The 20,658-nt window shown below is 35.9% G+C and overlaps 1 protein-coding gene across 8 annotated transcripts in view; it reads right to left on the minus strand.

Annotated features, from left to right (window-relative positions):
- Nucleotides 1-19,778, minus strand: part of si:ch211-220f16.2 (golgin subfamily A member 4) — a 28,637-nt gene extending 8,859 nt beyond the window's left edge. For 2 of the 8 annotated variants that reach the window (XM_052530860.1, XM_052530856.1), the window contains exons 1-14: nucleotides 19,556-19,778; nucleotides 19,046-19,191; nucleotides 18,626-18,778; nucleotides 17,148-17,430; nucleotides 15,710-15,825; nucleotides 15,477-15,603; nucleotides 14,757-14,869; nucleotides 13,228-13,378; nucleotides 6,572-6,678; nucleotides 5,524-5,638; nucleotides 4,656-4,789; nucleotides 4,099-4,146; nucleotides 1,655-1,764; nucleotides 1,330-1,498 (exon numbers count right to left, since the gene is read on the minus strand). In XM_052530860.1, the coding sequence (XP_052386820.1) occupies nucleotides 1,330-1,498; nucleotides 1,655-1,764; nucleotides 4,099-4,146; nucleotides 4,656-4,789; nucleotides 5,524-5,638; nucleotides 6,572-6,678; nucleotides 13,228-13,378; nucleotides 14,757-14,869; nucleotides 15,477-15,603; nucleotides 15,710-15,825; nucleotides 17,148-17,430; nucleotides 18,626-18,778; nucleotides 19,046-19,090 (1,671 nt within the window). In that variant the 5' untranslated portion in view covers nucleotides 19,091-19,191; nucleotides 19,556-19,778. Of the gene's footprint in view, nucleotides 1-1,329; nucleotides 1,499-1,654; nucleotides 1,765-4,098; nucleotides 4,147-4,655; nucleotides 4,790-5,523; nucleotides 5,639-6,571; nucleotides 6,679-13,227; nucleotides 13,379-14,756; nucleotides 14,870-15,476; nucleotides 15,604-15,709; nucleotides 15,826-17,147; nucleotides 17,431-18,625; nucleotides 18,779-19,045; nucleotides 19,192-19,278; nucleotides 19,392-19,555 lie in introns of all 8 variants that reach the window. The other 6 variants (XM_052530858.1, XM_052530857.1, XM_052530859.1 and 3 more) reach the window with 6 other exon arrangements.
- Nucleotides 19,779-20,658: the final 880 nt, after the last annotated feature.

Here is a 20,658-nt window from a genome sequence, read left to right on the forward strand (position 1 = left end):
AGCAAGGAAGTCTCAATTACTCACATACACTGTAAGTCATATTGTCTCCACTGTTCTTGAGGCTTGGGTCTGGACTACACTGTGTTTAAAATATTCTAAAATGGATATTGAATGCAAAAAGCTCTCGCTGTCTCTCTCTCTATAAATATAAGACACACACACACGCACAAACACACACAGGTAGGGATGCACAATATATCGGTGACCATATCGGTTTCGGCTGATAAATGGTCATTTTACTGTTATCATTATCGAACCTTTAAGAAAATTTAGCCAGAACCGGAAAACGTCACTAACCACGCAGCGCTGACGAATTACAACATCTGCCCGCACGCCTTCCGGTTTCCAACAGCCAGCAAAACACTAATAACTATGTTAGAAATGTCATATATATAACATTATAAAGAGTATATACATATGTATGTGTGTGTGTGAAGTTATGATTTATTTGGGTTTTTTTGCCGTGCCTTGTTACGTTGAGAGCCAAGACCGCATACACAATAGGAGTTCCACATTTTGACTACTTCAAGATCGCTTGTGCATTTGCATCTTTTTGTGCATATATAAGCTATAATATTATGTTTATGTTGTATTAATATGATTCTCATACAGCTTAATTAACACACTAACAAAGCGCTTCAGTTTACTGGTGTTCATTTAGCTCTTCAGCAACAGCGCCAGCAACTCAAACAGCAATGCTGCTACTTGAAACAGTGATAGGCTATTAATTGAAGATACATCTTTTTCGAAATCATTGATATATATTATTAATAATAACCACCACCACTTTTATTTTTATCTCATTATTTTCATTAACAATATGGTTAAATTTAAATAATTTCATTATTGTCCTTGCAGAGGTTATTCCCTTATTTATCCATGGAACATCTTTTTTCATTCTTTACATGTAAATAATGTTGCCCAATGACTATTTGATTTGTTTAAGCATAACTTTATTATTATTATTATTATTATTATTATTATTTGTATGGTTGCTTTATGTTTGATTTATGTTGAAGTGTTTAATGGCTTTTAAATGGTGAGACTTTTTTGAAATCAGGTTTTCAAAAAATATATAAAGATTTGGATTCAGATTTATCAGCCAACATTTAAGTTATAGTCTTTAATTTAAAAATAATTATCGTCGCAGCCAAAATTTTCACATCGGTGCATCCCTACACACAGGACATGCATACATTTATTGTCCACTTGAAATATGTGACAGACAGCTGATATACATATTAGCATGCCCAAATGTGTCATCTTGTTAAATAGATTACATTATTAAATATATTACTCCATATTACAATACATCTCATATTTACTCACATTGTGTTCAGTTTGAAGCAGTTTTTCAGTTGTTTCTTGGTTTTGTTTTTCTTTTGTCTCTAAAGCCTCTCTCAGACTGTCAATATATTCCAGTTTCACAGAGGTTCTGGCAAGTGTATGCTCCTTTTCCATGAGCGAGGACTCCAGACACTCCTGTGTGCTGCTCAGTCTGAGTCAACATATGTTAGAAATATAATATATATTTTTTTGTCTGGTTATTAAACATAGTATTAGTGTACAAATGAGATTACCATGGCCACTAAACAGACATCTTAGTTGGAATGTTTCTGCAATTAGGCCCCAGGACCTAATTTTGAATAATTACCCTTTGAGTTGTTTGTTCAGGCTGGCAATGAGCAGCTGATGCTTTTCTGTGTCTTTAATCTGCTGACTGCGAAGGCTGGCAACCTGTGCCTGCAGGCGTTCAGATTCATTCTGATGGATAGGAAGATGGAAGATCAAAACAACAACAATTCAAGCAAAATAGCGAAAACATTATAGACAACTGTATACTTAAACTAGGGCTGCATGATGATGACTAAAATGACTAAACAGAATCGCTGATTATTGCTTTTGAATACTGTATTCACAATAAAGAATACCAATTAATGCACACCAGAAACAAGCTGGAAACTAGTTTGTTGTTGTTTTATGCATAAGTACATTAAGGGTGTTTTCACACTTGAATCCTCTTTAAAAGAACCAAACTTAGAGAAATCTGTGACATGGTCCAAGGGCCCAGTGCGTTTTGCATTCACACTGTCCCTGAAAAAGGAATCAGATGTTGTTTTGGTCAACTTAAAGGGGCTATGTTGAAGTCAGAAACCCTTCGAGTAAGTAGGTCAAGTGCAGAATAGTAGTCAACCGATTTATGTTTTTTTGACAGCTGATACCGATATTTTGAAAAGTAGGGGGGCGATAGCCGATATAAAGCCGATATTATTATATTTTTATTATTATTAATAATATTAAAGAAATTTGAAATCATTTGACAACTGATTAAAAACTAAATGTGTAAAAGAAACATGCTTATACTTTAGATGACAGTATTTTTTACAAATAAATAAATAGTTAAAAAAAAATATTAAAAATAAACACTGTAACCAGCAGGGGACTCAGTATTCTGGGTAGTTTGTGTGCACTGGGAATCATATTTTTAAAATAAAGCCAGGGTGACCCTCATTTTACATACAGCACACAGTGAAAATGCCATGAATATGACTATGGGCAAATGTATTAAGCGCAGTATAATTTGAAATCACAAGTTTATAGTTTAAAGCATTTAATTCACTCAGACAGACCATCACGCAGAGAACACATGATCATGCTGGATAAAAATGCACACTTCACAAGATCTCACAGCTGGATTTGAGTTTGCAAGGTTTGTGAATGTTCAGTGAATTCTGGTCCAGTTCAGAATGTTCATTAGTCATTTAAAGATTTGTTTACCGTATTTTTCGGACTATAAGTCGCACCAGTCCAAAAATACGTCATGACGAGGAAAAAAACATATACAAGTTGCACTGGACTATAAGTCACATTTATTTAGAACCAAGAACCAAGAGAAGACATTACCGTCTACAGCCAAGAGAGGGCGCTCTATGTTTTCAGTGTAGATTACAGGAGCACTGAGCAGCGTAGAGCGCCCTCTCGCGGCTGGAAACGGTAATGTTTTCTCTTGGTTCATTTCTCTCGGTTCATGTCAAATTAATTTAGATAAATAAGTCGCACCTGACTCTAAGTCGCAGGACCAGCCAAACTATGAAAAAAAGAGCGACTTATAGTCCGGAAAATACGGTAAACTATATAAATGAATATTTGCTTAATGCTAATGGCAAACAAGAAAGTATTATAATGTTTGCATTTCTATTACCAATAGGCCTAATATAAAAGCAATCGTTATAATAATTTCTGTATACATTAATTTCTTTGTTTAACCGTTCTATCTGATTATTAAACAGACTTCTATCTGTGTTAGCAGAATTGCTAACGACGACAAACAAGAGAACACTGAAATCTCTTTTGTGTTGTCAAATGCTTGAATGGCTTACAACACACTCCTCCGGTTTCACAGACAAGGCATAAGCCTAGTCCCAGACTAAAATGTATGTCTGGGCTGTTTTAACTGAAAGAAACTTGCACTGACTGATCTGAAAGTGTGTCAGATTCATTGTTTTGTGCCAAGATGCACGCCAGTATTTTTATCTAAGGTATATTTCTAAAAACTACGTTCATGTCCTAATTGAACTATGGCCTTATCCTCTCTGTGAAACCGGGTCTTTAAATGTTTAAACTGACAAGGGTTAAAACATGTGAGAATGATACACACTCTTGAGGAAGCAGCAATAGCCCGATACTTTAAATAGATGATTAGTTTAACACGGGAGCATCCTGTTAACAGCAGGTAAGCATACTGTATTCACAGGTGAACATAAAATATCTTACATCCTACTGCTGGTGAACGAGCCACTGTAATGCAAATATATGTCTGAAAGGCCAGACATATGACAATAGCACGAGGATATCATCACGTTCTTGCGAGACCAGTCGGATCTCATGCCACCATATTCACAAATATGTTTTTTTATTACTTATGCAGCCCTAGCTTAAATCAAACCATTAAAAACCATTTGTTGACCCACCCTGTGTGTGAACTGCATCTTATTTGTAGTGTGAGGAGGACAGTGTTAAAACAGTACAAACAGTGATTAAGGACAGTACAAAGAGAAGTTTTGTGATTTTTGAAAGCTTACACAAACACAAACAAACCTGCGATTCGGACAATGCTTGATCACCTTCATCTATACCAAACGTCGCCTGCGTTAGAGGAGTGTTGCATAAAGTTCACTCAATATACAGGCAACTAATTGGCTATCCAACACTCAAAGTGAAATTCAACAAGATTTAAACTGTCAAAAACAGTTGATTTTCCCCAACAACTAAAGAAAAATGGAATTTCATCATTCAGCATTTATTTTCTTATGCTGAAACTGACCTTTCGATAAGCTCACAAACGCAATATCTATATAAATGTCTAAAAAAAAATTTTTTTTCAAAACTCATTTGTTGGATTATAGATTGTTTTGAGGGTAAAAAAAGGATTAAACAAATTGCTTCTGTACAGATTATAGGAAGGTAAATAAAGTGACTAGACCTGATTCATTTCCACTTTATTTAATGATTCCGGAGGCAATCTAATAATTTAGTGACTGACAGTTGCAGGAACTGAGTGAGCAGGCTTAGCAAAGGGTCGGTTGGCAAGCAGTGTATTTGCAGAGGTTGACATTGATAGCACCTTTAAACAGTCCAAACGCATTTCTGTGTACCTGAAGTAATTCAATGCGAGCCTGAAGTTGCAGACGGTCCTCCAGATCTTGACACTGTTTCTCAAGGACCAAAATCTGTTCCTGCAGTTGGTTTCTCTCTAATTCGAGCTCCTCAACAACAGACCTCAAGCCATCTGAACAAGTGGGGAAAAAATGGCACATTTTATTTATTTTCCTTGAACTCTCACCTCTTTCTCCAATTAAAATGTATTTGTGTGTAATTCTTTTTTTTTATCTTAAATATGTAATGAACAGCATATCTGAGGGCATTCCAGGGCCAGTTTTCTGGTGATCCCACCTTTCTGACTCCAACAGTGGAGAAAGGTTTGCTACATTTTGACTGCATTGTGGTGAAATAACACAAAAAAATGCACAGTGCCATCAGATAAAGCTGCTAGGATGATAGACAAACACCTTTTAGAAGACAAAAAGGAAGGTATCTGTAAGGTAATGTTACTTGCACTTTTCATCCTATGCACTTTATTCTATTATCCACTTTAACCCTGACTATTTCAGTACTATTTAGTAGCTATTCTTGTGTATCTGTTATTACAGTTATTTTATTATGTGTCTTCTTTCTGTTGACACAGAACAGTAAGAGGCTTTCAAAGTTGGCTAGAATCTCATAAAATCCTACAAATAAGTCAGATGATAAATCCTTCCAAATTTACACATTTCTCAATATAATCCACTTGGACAACCATTCTTAGTCGGTGCACATAGATTAAAAAAAAAAAAAAAAAAAAAGGTGTTGGGAGATCATCATACTCGCACACTTCTGGTGTAGTGAGACAAATATTAAAAGACCAAAACCTGCACACACACAAAAAAAATGTAGAACATGGACAGTGTCTAGTGGGGTTCACACCTGTAACTGCAGCACTGTGCTGGGGCCACCATCCACCCATATTTTCTCCATTCACAAAAACATCGCAATCAGTGTCGCCTATTGGGTCTTGCCTATTATGATACTCCAAGTCCTCCTGTAGAGGAAAAAAAAAACAACAAAAAAAACACATACATCATCATTAATATTATTATTATTATAAAAAAAAGAAAAGAAAAAAGACAAGTAAAATTACTTCTACTTGAAATGGAAGTGGGGGAAAACAATTATTACTCACCTTCATGTTCTTCCAAACCTTCATAGCCTCCTTGCATTTTTCCACATATTCAAACTTCAAATTGGAGATCAGTCACAAAACATGGGAGAAGTAACTACACTGACAGCCCTTAAACGGTGCATCTTCACACACTATGCTAGAATGTTATGCTTGTGTCACTGAGATTTGAGACTGACGACTGAGGGCAAAGGCTTTCAGTGACTGACTTAAATCATATGGCTTCAAAATATATTAATTTCACACAAGTTAATAGTGACCACTTTTATTGTGTTTTTAAGTTAACTTTTCAGAACCTAATCATTAAATGCTAATATTACTGGACATGGAATAAAGCAGCATTAATATTCTTCAAAACATTTACTTTGTGTTTGAAGGGAAAAAGTCATAGTCTGAAATGATATGAGGGCGAGAAAAATACTCTGACTTTCATTTCTGACTAAACTATTCTTTTAATTCAACTTTGCAACACAGGAAAAAGTTAAAGGTACTAAATACAGTTTGGTGACAAAAGTGGCTGATTTTCTGTGTGGGTGGAGCTAATGTCATAATTATCAATACAATAATTCCTCCCCCTTCATAGGGAACAGCAGGAACAGTTTGATGAGTGTGGGAATTATGTGAAACATATGCAATAGTCTGCATATCTTAAGCCAATTAAAAGGAACTTCTGAACTTGCATATTAGACACCACCATTATCAAAACACATATGGTGATCTAACACCTTACTAAGAGATTGTTTCTTTCATTTGTCACTCATCTGTATGCATTTTCTAGAGCCTTTAAGTTCATACCTGTAGGCTGCGTGGGGTGAAATATTTGGGCTTCCTGCTTTTCTGTAGGCAGAGTCCACGGGCCTGGGCCAACTCCTCCTCCACTTCCTGTTGCCGATTGGCTAATGCTGGATCGGAGCAGCCAGGAAACAACCAGTCATCCTCAATCAGTTTTGTGCCACAAGATAAAAGGAATGGATCAAATATGTTTAGGGCAATGGATGGCAGAGGGAAAAAGAAAGGTTGAGAAGAAACTGCCAGCTAATGCTAGTGCAGATTTAAGAGTGGAAAAAAGGAGAAAAGAGCAGTAAGCAGTGCACACTGCAAATTCTGCTTCCAAAACAACAGCATGACTGTGGACCAGAAGACTAAAATACTAAAATTCACCTTGGTCTCAGAAATAAGTGGGTAATACCACCTACAGTGTCTTTCAATCAACTATAGCATGGAAGCAAAAGTGATACACCAATATTCATCCCTGAACAAAGAGGTAAAGTACAGACCAAAAGTTTGGACACACCTTCTCATTCAAAGAGTTTTCTTTATTTTCATGACTATGAAAATTGTAGATTCACACTGAAGGCATCAAAACTATGAATTAACACATGTGGAATTATATATGGAATTATATACATAAAAAAAAGTGTGAAACAACGGAAAATATGTCATATTGTAGGTTCTTCAAAGTCGCCACCTTTTGCTTTGATTACTGCTTTGCACACTCTTGGCATTCTCTCTAAATAAAACTCTTTGAACGAGAAGGTGTGTCCAAACTTTTGGTCCGTACTGTATATGACAATACTAATCAATCAGTAAGAAATCGGTCTTGAGAAAGGAAAGTGATTCACTTTGATCATTATCCTTAATTTAGAGCGAGACTTCATTATAGGCTCTACATTATCGTCACTGCTCCAATGCTTCAACATCCTCACTAGCACGATTGACCACGTTCTGTTTTTCTTATCATGAAACAGAAAAAAATAATAATAATAATAATCCCTGACAGGGTTAAGGTGCTGCCAAGCTACAAAACCAACTCCCAGGCTACCCTCACATGCCACTACTAGGTACACCATGCTAGTACTGGGTTGGACCCCCTTTTTGTCTTCAGAACTGCTATTAATTCTTCATTGCATAGAGTCCTGCAAATATTCCTCAGAGATTTTAGTCCATATTGACATGATCACATGGTGCAGAACATCCATAATGCAAATCTCCAGATCCACCACATACCAAAAGTGATCTACTGGATTGTGATCTAGTAAATTTGGAGGCCATTTGAGACATTTGAGTATATTGAACTCATAATCATGTTCAAGAAGCAAGCCTGAGGTTATTTGATTTTTGTGACATGGGGCAATATCCTGCAGGAAGTATCCATCACAAGATGGTAACACTGGGGACATAAAGGGATAAATACACTGATCTATATTAGAGAACTGGATTGCTCCTGACGTCATGAAAGAGAAGCCACCGCACCGCCATATTGGTAATCCCTAGTGTGCGTAAAAGTTCTATTGAATTAATAAGAAATTGTATGATTTTAATGATTTTGCTTATTAGTCATTTTACAGAAAAAACAAGTAATAATATGTTAATGTTATTAAGTTACTGTGCAGATCTCAAACAATACCAAAACATTAGACTTATATTTATAACTGTGGGAAATATAATTCATTGAAATTTAAGTGGATGCAACATGTTCATTGTGTTATAAATCATTATACTCTGAAAAACTATAACCACAAATAAATATTATGATACATTAAAACTTTTCTACAACATAGGAGAATTTATTTTTATAATGCCTCATTCATCCATAGAAAGCGTTACCATAGTGTTTTTATTTGAATTGCTTATATATATATATATATATATATATATATATATATATATATATATATATATATATATATATATATATATATATATATATATATATATATATATATATATATATATATATATAAATGACAATGCAAAGGTGCAATTTTCCTTTATAATATAAAGACTTATTTTTGGGGAGTTGGTGAGGAAATGATCAGTGAGCACCAGAAAAAAAATAAAGAAAACAACATTGGTCCCCACTTACTTTCACTGTACAGACAAAAACTCCGATATTACACCACGTAGACAATTGATAAAGGTCTGTTTTATAGCAGAGACTTGGCAAGTGATTTAGAAGAATAGGTGAAAAGGGCAGAAAAAGGAGGATAAAGCAACATTTGAAGGACAGGACCCCATAAATCAGCCTTGTCTGTGCTGCCAGAGTTTCCTTAGGAGAGGATGAAGAGTTCCAGAAAATTACTGGCAGCACAGACGGGAGCAAACAATGGAGGCAATGAAACCTGCATGCACAAAACTGATGGGAAACTGTTCTCAGTGGCTGCACCCATCATGCAGGGCAGGAGCAGAGGTGGAGATGGGGAGGAGGAGGGTCTCAGGGCCAATAGGAGGGAGAGAAGTGTTACAAATCAAATGTAATCAAAAAACAAACCAAACATTTTGATATTTAAGGCTCGTTTCACACTAGAGGCATAAGTGGCACATATATTTCCAGCACCCATGTTAACAGATTAGAGGATCCACACTGAAAAGGCGTGGCAGTGCCACTGCTTCTCTGTATATGTGCAGCTCTGCTTACACATCCAGTATGAAACGGGCATAAGAAACCCAAATATCTCAGTATTTTATTAAGTGATTAACCTATTTCACAATTCATAGCAAGGACAACAGAAAAAAAATAAAGAAGAAGCACATTTCATGTAACCAAGGTAAAAGATTAAAGATATAAAAAAAAAAAAAAAAAAAAAAAAAAAAAAAAGACAACTAGGGAAAACACAGTAAAATGTAGGCTATATGAACTCATGGGCATGTTTAAAATGTATATGAAATGTATCTGGCTCATTTATAACAAGCAATAAGTGGCTGTCCAGGCAGAATGTATTCTTGTATTTCATGTTCACTGTCACTGTTTTTAAATGTCATTCCATGTACCAGTGGTGCCCGAAGTATACAAATCAAGTAAACGGAAAAAAGTATTACGATTTTTTGTGTACTTAAGTATTAAAAAGTACTTATCGATGCATGTTTAACTTGTTAATTTAGTTTACTTTGTTATTTTTTATAATTAATTTTATGTGATATATTTTATATAATCCTGTTCAAAATACCAGGTGGAGGGGAGCTAGACATACACTATCAAAACACACACACATGTAGGGCTGGTAATTTAACACTTTAATTAGATGAATTTATTATCGAGAAACATAGCGCGTTAAAATTATTAACACATTTAATGCACTGATGGGGCCTAGAGAACATTCCTAAAATATCACACAAGCTGTAGGCTAAGTGCAATTTAACACGAGTGCAAATGTGATACTCATCTTATACTACAGTTCATTAAGAAGTAAATATTGTGTTATTTTCGTCTTTTTTGCTCAATTTTGCCAAACAAAACAAAGACAAATCAGAAATGTTCATCTCCGAGCAACCCGTAGTGGCATTTCATTTCTTAATCCACGTTTTGAACGAATTAGGTTGAAACCATTTGGTGCGTTGAACCATAATCGCCTTGGCTTTGAAGTGACGCTGCACAGACCGATCAGTGTATGACATCAAAATACTGCGAGAGCGATTCAGAAGCACAAGGAGTCATTTGCTCTCTAAGCTCTTGCGGTACTTTGATGTCACACACCGATCGGTCTGATGGTGATGATCCACTTCAAGTCGAACAAGCCTAATGATTCAATGAACCATTCATAAAGAACCATTTCCTTCACTCCTGAATGAATCAGCCATTTGAAAGAATCAAATGAGGGAACAAATGACTTGATGACTTGATCATTAAGACATTTATCACCACCTACTGGCAGTTTTAGATTATTATTTAGAGTATAATTTCATTAAATAAATAATTTCATATTTTCATAGTAATAATAATAAAATTAAGAAAATAAATTATTAAAGTTATAGTTCACCCAACCAAAAATGACAATTCAGTCATCATCAACTCACATGGTCTAAAAGTGTAGGCTATATGTTATAAATTGTATCAAACTAAATATTTCTTGCTGAACCTACTTTTTGTAATCTCGGTTTGATGCTTTGCACAACAGTGACTTTGAATTATCTTTTCAGAGTAATTTCTCCAAATTTGAAGTGCAATTAATTAAATCACATACACATACACACACATATACATATTGTCACGGGAGGAGCACAAGACAGACACAGTGGGCGTGGCGTCAGGCCTCGGAGAGGCTTTTATTAACAGAAATCATAAAACAAAGGGAATAAAAGTGGCCAAAAGGGGGAAAGTGTCCAAAATAACAGGGAATCTGGTGTCCTCGTCGTGCTGCGGGATTTGTGTAGGTCGGGCAGTGTTCATCAAGGAAGGGTCCAGGCAAGGGGCGGAGTCCGGCGGCCGCACGCGCTCCCCTCCTTGGTCCGGGGCGCGAGGGGCGGCGGCTTCTCCTAGCGGCCGCGTCTCTCTCGTTGGCCGCGGCGCTGGTAGGGGATGGACGGCCCGGCATCCTGGCCCGTCGGCCGTGTATACGGGTGCGGTTCCCATCCGGATCGCGGGTCCGGCAGCTCACGTCTTGGTGGCGCGGGAGTCCCTCAACGCACCCTTCCTGGACCCACGAGGACACCAGTGTGCATGCACGGGGAAGAGACCGGTCTCCTGAGGAGAGGCGCGTTGGGCTTTTAAACAGCGGCGGTAATGAGGCTCCACTTCCTTCAGGTGTGCCCCATCACACGCCGCCAGCCCTGACTCGTCCAGCGCCCCTCCTCTCACACACCCACTCCAGTCGGGAGCCTGGTGAAGGGCGGCGATTTAGGACGGGGTGCCGGTGATAATCAGGGAGGAGGCAGCTGACTCGTCACATTATATTACACACACAAGTGCTGGTCATATAATTAGAATATCATCAAAAAGTTGATTTCACTAATTCCACTCAAAAAGTAAAACTTGTATATTATATTCATTCATTACACACAGACTGATATATTTCAAATGTTTATTTCTTTTAATTTTGATGATTGTAACTGACAACTAAGGAAAATCCCAAATTTAGTATCTCAGAAAATTAGAATATTGTGAAAAGGTTCAATACTGAAGACACCTGGTGCCACACTCCAATCAGCTAATTAACTCAAAACCCCTGCAAAGCCTTTAAATGGTCTCTCAGTCTAGTTCTGTAAGCTACACCATCATGGGGGAAGACTGCTGAATTGACAGTTGTCCAAAAGACGACCATTGATACCTTGCACAAGGAGAGCAAGACACAAAAGGTCATTGCAAAAGAGGCTGGCTGTTCACAGAGCTCTGTGTCCAAGCAAATTAATAGAGAGGCGAAGGGAAGGAAAAGATGCTTCATGCTTCTTGCTGCTGACCAACTTCAAGGAGATGCAGATTTAATTTTCCAACAGGACTTGGCACATGCACACAGTGCCGAAGCTTCCAGTACCTGGTTTAAGACCATGGTATCCCTGTTCTTAATTAGCCAGCAAACTAGCCTGACCTTAACCCCATAGAAAATCCATGGGGTATTGTGAAGAGGAAGATGCGATATGCCGGACCCAACAATGCAGAAGAGCTGAACGCCACTATCAGAGCAACCTGGGTTCTCATAACACCTGAGCAGTGCCACAGACTGATTGACTCCATGCCACACCGCATTACTGCAGTAATTCAGGCAAAAGGAGCCCCAATTCTCATACTTTTTAGTTGGGCAAGATTTCAAAAATCCTTTCTTTGTATTGGCCTTAAGTTATATTTTCTGAGATACTGAATTTGGGTTTTTCCTTAGTTGTCGGTTATAATCTTTAAAATAAAAAGAAATAAACATTTGAAATACATCAGTATTTGTGTAATGAATGAATATAATATACAAGTTTCACTTTTGAATGGAATTAGTGAAATAAATAAACTTTTTGATGATATTCTAGTTATATGACCAGCACCTTTATATATACATGTATATATATTTTTACACACACACATATACATGTATGAAGAGTTATGCAAATTGTCACTTGCTCTGACCAGATAAACCGATTTAACAGGTTCATTGAAAAGTATGAGCTCAATCACAAATCAGTCACTTTTAGCTCGTCTGGAAGCAGGTGGTGATTTCTCCAGTTTAAAATAACGAGGAACAACATGTTTTTAAGAAATGTAGTGGAGTAAAAAGTATGATATTATGCTTTGGAATATAGTGAAGTAAAAGTAAAATTTTCTCAAAAAAATGAATAAAAAATGATTAGATAAAAGTACTTTGTTACGGTCCACCACTGCTATGTACATGCCATTTAAAACCTGAACGAGTGGACAAGTATTAACCCTGCAAACAGACGACCACTTTCAAATGCTTATGTATGCTTTGTATGTGTACAATATAAAAAGGACAAGCGGCATCATGATGCATCAAGAATCACATTATGATCAAATCAATATCCCATGAATTGTATCAAAACGAATCGTGAAGATATCATAAAGTACCATAATATTAACATATCTAGCACCAGTATACCATGCAACACTGGACTGTATAGACTTGCACTTCTATTTAAGTCACAGTTGATAGACATGCTTTGTCTACCAAACAGCTGTTGATACTTTTAGGTAGAATCTAAACATTTATATAGCATTATAGCATATGCATCCTCACCCTCTCTCTCCTCCTCGATATGGCTCATTCTGAAGGCCATGACATTCTTCTCGTGACCCTGATGTTGAACCCTTTCTGCCTCAGTCACCATGGTAATCATTTCTTGCCACTCCATCACCTGAACATCATCCATGCTGCCCGTTTCACTCACCTGTTAACAGAAACACATACATATAGAAACAGTGCCACTTGAAAGTTCGTGAATCGCTTGCAGAATCCGTGAAAATAGTTTTAACAAAAGAGATATCATACAAAATGCGTGTTATTTTTGTTTTTATTTAGTACTGTTCTGAGTAAGATATTGTACATAAATGTTTACATTTAGTCCAAAAAAAAAAAAAAAAAAGCTGAAATTATTAAAATAACCCCATTCAAAAGTTTGTTAACCCTTGGATCTTAATACTGTGTGTGGTTTGCTGGATTTTTGTTTTGTGATGGTTGTTCACGAGTCCCTTGTTTGTTCCTAACAGTTAAACTGAGCACTGTTCTTCAGAAAAATCCTCCATGTCCTGCAGAATCTTCAATTATCCAGCATCTTTTGAATATTTAGACCCTTTCCAGCAGTGACTATATGATTTTGAGATCCCTCTTTTCACACTGAGGGCAATTGAGAAAAAAGGTTCAAACATTCACTAATGCTCCAGAAGGAAACATGATGCATTAAGAGTCAGGGGGTGAAAACTTTTAGAATTTGAAGATCAAGGTAAATTGCAAATATCCTCTGTTGCTTCTGAAAAGAAGTACTACATTCAAAAATATATATATTTCAACAAAATAAGAAAAATTTGGACATCTTCATCCTGTTCCTCTTGGGTCTTAATGCATCTTGTTTCCTGCTGGAGCATCAGTGAATGTTTGAACCTTTTTTAATAGTTGTGTTTGAGACCCTCAATTGTCCTCAGTGTGAAAGATGTATTTCAAAATCATACAGTCACTGCTGGAAAAGGGTTTAAATATGCAAAAGAAAAGAAAACTTCCGCAGGATATTGAGTATTTTTCTAAAGAACATTGCTCAGTTCAACTGTTCAAATTTAACAAGGGACTCATGAACAATCATCACAAGACAAAATACAGTCGTGGATCATCCAGGTAACCACACACAGTATTAAAGAATAAAGGGTTCACAAACTTTTAAAAGGGTTATTTTAAAAATCTCAGCATTTTTTTCTCTCTCGTGGACTAAATATAAACATATTTATGTTAAATATCTTACTAAGGACAGTACTAAATATAAAAATATCATGCATTTTGTATGATCTCTATATTGTTAAAATTACTCACATTTTCACAGATTCTAAAAAGTAAATAATAAAAAATCCTTTTCCAGAGACCCAAGGACATAATATTATTTACTGCTATGTAAATAAAAGCAACAAGACACAAATGGATGTCCACTACAGCGGTTTAACCATAGTTTAAATTCTAATGAACACCCCTTCCCTGTGGTAATCACTTCAATGCATAAACTTGAGTGGAATATTTATTTTATAATGAAGTCAAAAAAGCAAAACCAATAAATATATCATTGCCTGTGATGCTGCTCTATTGGTCACCTGCTCCAGGTCGGCCTGCATCTTCCTCTGCTGTTCCTTATATTCCATAAGCTGCTTCTGCAGTTCATCTATTGATGTCTCAAGAAAATCTTAACATAAGACAACATTCAATTTAGGAATGGGCACAAGTAACTGAAGTAATGATCAATCATCTAACCATTAATCAATGCATGATGTGACTGCTCACTGAATAAATAATATACACAAAAATGTCTCAAAAAGAAGCATCACTTTACATTTTTTGGTCATTCCATGTCAAATCAACCAAATTTAAACTTCAAATAAAAATGTGCTTTAAAGGGGAAGTCTAATGCCATTACATGCATTCTGACTTACTTACACTGTTAAAGGGATATTTCACACCAAAATTAAAATTTTGTCGTTTTCTACATGTTTGAAACTACATGGGTGTAAGTGATTACCGTAATGACAAAATTTAGGGTGTAGTATCCCTTTAAAGTGTTGGATTCTCATGCTAAACATGGCCAAAATAAATAAATAAAAAATAAAAACCTATTTGGATGTATGAAGGGGTATTTTTTAATAGTGTAGGGTCATTAAAAGCAAATATTGAGAATTATAATCTCCAGACATCAATTACTGCATCTGTCAAGTGCTTGAATAGACAAAATACCTAAAATTTCAATTCCTAATGTAAATTAAAAACATTTTAAACTAAATTACTCAATTTCCTACCATTTTTTGCCTTCATATCTTCATACAGCTCCAGTTTGCTGAGTATTTCCTCCCTTTCCTCTTGCAATTCGGTAATGCGACTATGTAAGGACGTGACATCAGGGGACATATCGATACATAATCCAGACTGAAGTCAAAAACAGAAAGAATTCATTTCATTTAGCTGGATATTCATCTGTGCAAATATACACACACACACACACACACACACACACACACACACACAGTCTTACCTGAACTTTTTTGAGGTCCTCTTCGAGCTGCCTGATCCGAGATTTGGACCATGCTTTCATTTTTAAGAACTTTGCTTCTGCTTTACTGGCCTCAGCTTGTTTTAGCTTCACTTGGGCTGGACAAGGACAAAACAGACAGAGATATTAAAACAAAGGCACAGAGAAGGAAGGACACAGAGTTAAAAAAAAAAATGCAATGACAGGATACATAACATCTTTAACAGAAAATAATAAACAGCTTCCTAATATAATGTAGGCACATTAGAAGAAGGTGTCTGTTACATGTTTAAAACATGACATACGTGTTGCTTTAAAGATTTACAATAGAACTAAGCTCTACAAGGCATGAAATGATGATGATCAGGATCAATGAGATGATCCACAACACAATGTAGTGCAAATAAAAAAAAAAGTTGTATGTTTATTTAAATATCTTCAGGCTTTGAATGTCTGAAAACAAAAAAATAGAAATGGGCCCACAAAATAAAGTTAGCAAAGTAACTACCCATGTAAAGCCAGGAAACGGGACCTCAATAGCCAGAATTGAGAACTATTTAAGATAATATACAAACGTCATATACTGTATATTCCTCAATCTAAATGTCAGTCTTAGTGTAATACTTTTTTGGATGTAGAGTAAGAATGTTTTATGGCTTTAGTCCTTTACAAAACTATGTCAATAGCCAGAACATACTATAAAGGGATTAAAGTTCCTTCAGATGGTCTAGGCAACATTTGAACCTTTTCAGGATTGTTTTCACATCCTTGTTCGGGCAAATTTGTGTCCAAAATGGTGTACAATTTATGGGGTACAGTTTTTTTTTTTTGGTTGTTTTTTTACTTGCATTTAAATTAATAATTTGACACAATGTGCTTATCTGTATGCAAACATGTTTTTTTGCACTTACATTTTAAAATACCATCCTGTAATTACCTGTCTAATTAATAATTAAGTTATGTCAATTATTAATACTGTTGACACTACCCCTTAAACCTAAACATACCACCACACTTGACCCCTAGCCTAACATTGTACCTAACAATTCATTATATTACTAATTACACAGAATTCTAAGACACGTAATACAAAGTGGGACCTTTTTGGAACATAATATTTGATAAAATCATGAATAAACTTTATGGGAATATCAGATTTAATGCTCTATAATGGATTACAGCTACATTCAATTAAATTATATTAATTTAGACAATATGCCGGGCACAATGTGGCATTTTTGAAGTACTCGTGCCCTTCCCTAAATAGAGACATTAGACGCTGCGTATTGCAGTGATCCATTAAGAAAAAGTTTATAGATCTTTAGAGAAAATGTATTCATTTAAGCTACTGTGACAGGTGCTTATCCAACACTGAGTTCAATTAAGAAAGGAAGGTCAAACTGCAGACAACATTCTCCAAGCATGTGACATGATCGTCTACCTTGCAGCTCTGTGACTCTCTGAGCTGTAATGCAGGTGGATAGGTTTGCTGATGCATCTGCGGGCTGTGATATAGAGCGCTGGAGAGTCTCAAGCTGTCTGCGTAAGGCTTGCTCCTTCTCCGACAACTCCACCTCGTGTTTATCAGCAGCCCTGAGCAGCTCTGCCTCATGTTTCTCCATCAGATCCTTGATCCGAGCCCGAGAAATGTGACGTTCTGCCTCCAGCTTTGACTGAAAGTTTTCTCTCTCACCCCGCAAGTGCTGCATTTGTTCTGTCAGCTCCTACAAACAAACACACACAGCTCACATTACAAATCAACTCTGAGAACTCCAAGCATCGGGGACTGACTAAATAACTATTTTCTTATGTGTGCACAAACATAGACACTAATCACAGAGGAAGCTGCATATAATAATAAGAACCAAGCTAATGGAAACTTTTGAAGCTCATTAATGTTAATTCAGGTATTATATTTTCATTATACTTCAATGTATTAACGAAAATATATTTCATTATTACTTCCCTTTTTTTCTGTTTTTTTTTTTTTGTTTCTTTCTGTTTAAATGTTGTTTTTGTTTTCTAACCCTGTAAATATTTAATTAAAAAAAAATTATAAGTAAATTATAAATAATAACAATATGTTGAAATGGCTTAAGTGCAATACAAAAAAAAACTGAAATGCAATTTCTATGATTATGATTTTCTTTTGTTGTAACACTTTTGTCTGTGCAAATCAACAGTCTAATGTAAAACTGCATTGGTAAATGGTCGAAATTTCATTTATTTGGTTTTATGTATGTTAATAAGAGGACAATCTTTATGCAGTGCCACATCCATGTGTCACATGACATCTGATCTCTGTACAAAATGATCTCTATCACAATGAGCAATACTTTCAGCGTCCATAATGCAGACTTGTAAAAGTGCAATATAAGTTAAACAATAAAAGTCCAAGAATGCGGAAAGAAATAGAGATAACACAAAAGTTTGGAAGTAAGCTGCTTAACCAATTTAACCAAATGAGGACAGACGGGAACAAACAGAAACCAACACGTGACACAAGCCAAGTTTAATTGCATTTACTCCAAAAGATATTTTTGATATATCCTGATATGCACTGAGCAGGACAAGGCCTCTCTTTCAAACGTGTAATTAAATAAACTTGATGTGCCTTACCTTACATAACAAGTACACACAGTTTTAAAATTGAATGTGCAGACAATACAAGACTATCTGTATGAATGTACTAAATGACCAGTAATATTTAATTTGCAAACAAATGTGATCGAGAATTTGGGAGGAGAAACAAGAAATTTCCCACCCCCCAAAATTGAGAAATTAAATACATGTTTATCATTAAAGGGATGTAAATAAAGTAACTATGTTTGAATAGCATTTTTATGCAATTTTAATAAACTCAATCTAAAAAGCGTCATGTTATTGACCATTTGAGCATATTTGTAAACTACAAATTACCTTGACTTGGTTATCTTTACTGCTGAGTGCTGCATCCTTCTCCCTTATCAGCTCTTTTAAATTGGCCACAAGTTCCTCCATCTGTGTTAGCTGCTCCGTGACCTCAGTAAATCTTACATCGCTGCCCATGTCCACCTGCGGGGAGCCAGGAGCCTGAGACAAGCAAAGCTTCTATTAATGATGATGAACATTTATGCAATGCACGGTGTAAAGGGGTGAGGTTCTGAAGGGTTTTATTTCGCTATAGTCGAGTGACTTGCTGCTCATAAAATCAATATGCTGAAATAACATATTTGCAAGTATTTAAAATTAAAAGGCACTCTTCACTCCTAGTCATTTCCACATTAAATATATAAGGCTGATGTCTGATCATAGAGAGAATACATATCTCATTATGAGATATTCAAAAAATGTACTTACTCCATGCGCAGAGCTGGACTCTTCTGCGGAAAACCACCGCAGCATTGTTTACACAACCTATGGCCTAAGACAGGATGTCTTAAATAAAGTTAAGCAAGTCATCCTACTGAAGGGTTCTTCAAGTCTGTTCCTGGAGGTTCACTGCCCTGTATTAAAATGGAAATAATGTGTAAATGTAAATGTATCTACAATATGCAAAATCATCATTATAATTCAATTATACAGAGCATCACACAGGGGCATTGTCCGTGTCATCTGATTCGAAGATGTCTGTATTCAGTCAGCAAAGAAGGATTATATATGAATATCTAAACAGACAACGTTAGCCGTCATCAATGATCACAATCTAGTCAAACACAGAAGAAGAAGAAAAAACTTTATTGACGGAATAATTCGCACATCACGCATATCAGGTGGCAGAAATATAATTCTAATCACTTAAAACTGGAAGCGTGACGTGCAGCTAACTTAGAATATTTCAAAGTGAAATGTCAGTAAACATAATCTTACCTGCCTCCAATAACATCCTGGACTTCTATCGCTTCACATTTCCAGTACAGTGCATTATCAAGACGAAATGTTCCCTCGTAGCTCACATGTTTAACATGACAAATGCACATATGTTGTAGTAAACAGCAGCGAACCTATCACTTATTGTCTATTAGATTTATCAATGTGCTTATACACTCATTTCTTGTTTGTGCGCAAGGTCCTTCTTCTTGTTTAATGTCCGTTCGCTGCTTTGGAGCATTACTGCCACCTACTGTACATTGCCACAGTAACGTTTATGTCCTTTTGCATGTTTTACCTTTATGGTGTCATTAAATATCTATCTATACACATATATATAGGACCATAGAGGGAAAACATGCAAAAGGACCCTTCGCACATATAAGACAATGTTGAACATGTGCTCATATTCAGCATGTTGAACCATGAAGAGGAAATGGGTTCTTTCCTCCAATATATATATATATCTGCATTTTTGTATTTGTACTGTTATTTTTATTTTGGTAATACAATTACTGGATTTTCAACTCAAGATTCAAGTGGCTTTATTGGCACAACAACAAGAATTTTAAAGCTTATTAATTGTTGGTGTTATGTAGTGTTAGTGGTAATTCATGATAATTGAATCCCTAATTGATGAATAAACCAAGATGCCCTGTTAAATTTGAAATGCTGACTACGTGAACAATCATTCGCAACCTGACTGGGTATATCTGCTGTTTTACTCCAGGTTGTAGAATGCATTCTTTTCTTTTCTTTTTTTTTTTTTTACACAAATCATATCAACCAGCAATGGCAACATACCACATGCTCTATCCATTTGTTGCATTATTCTTTGTTACAAGATTCACAAACTGATGAGTGTTGTTCATTGCTCTTCTTTGTTGTGTAAAAAAGTTGTAAAAGTTGGCATTTGGGGTGACCATCACAATCAGTTGTTCTGTAATCTTCAATGTATTTTTTTTCTTATTTAAGTAGCAAAGTTTAATAAAATTTTCAGTTCCAGATTGGTATCTGATTCCATCTACAAGTACATGTACTTAATATCCCTCAAGAAAGCAGAAAATAAACGATTTGCATGACATAAGATAAGGTAAACAGTA

This window comes from Carassius gibelio, chromosome A18 (assembly GCF_023724105.1).
Source record: "Carassius gibelio isolate Cgi1373 ecotype wild population from Czech Republic chromosome A18, carGib1.2-hapl.c, whole genome shotgun sequence".
In the NCBI taxonomy this organism is placed as follows: Eukaryota; Metazoa; Chordata; class Actinopteri; order Cypriniformes; family Cyprinidae; genus Carassius; species Carassius gibelio.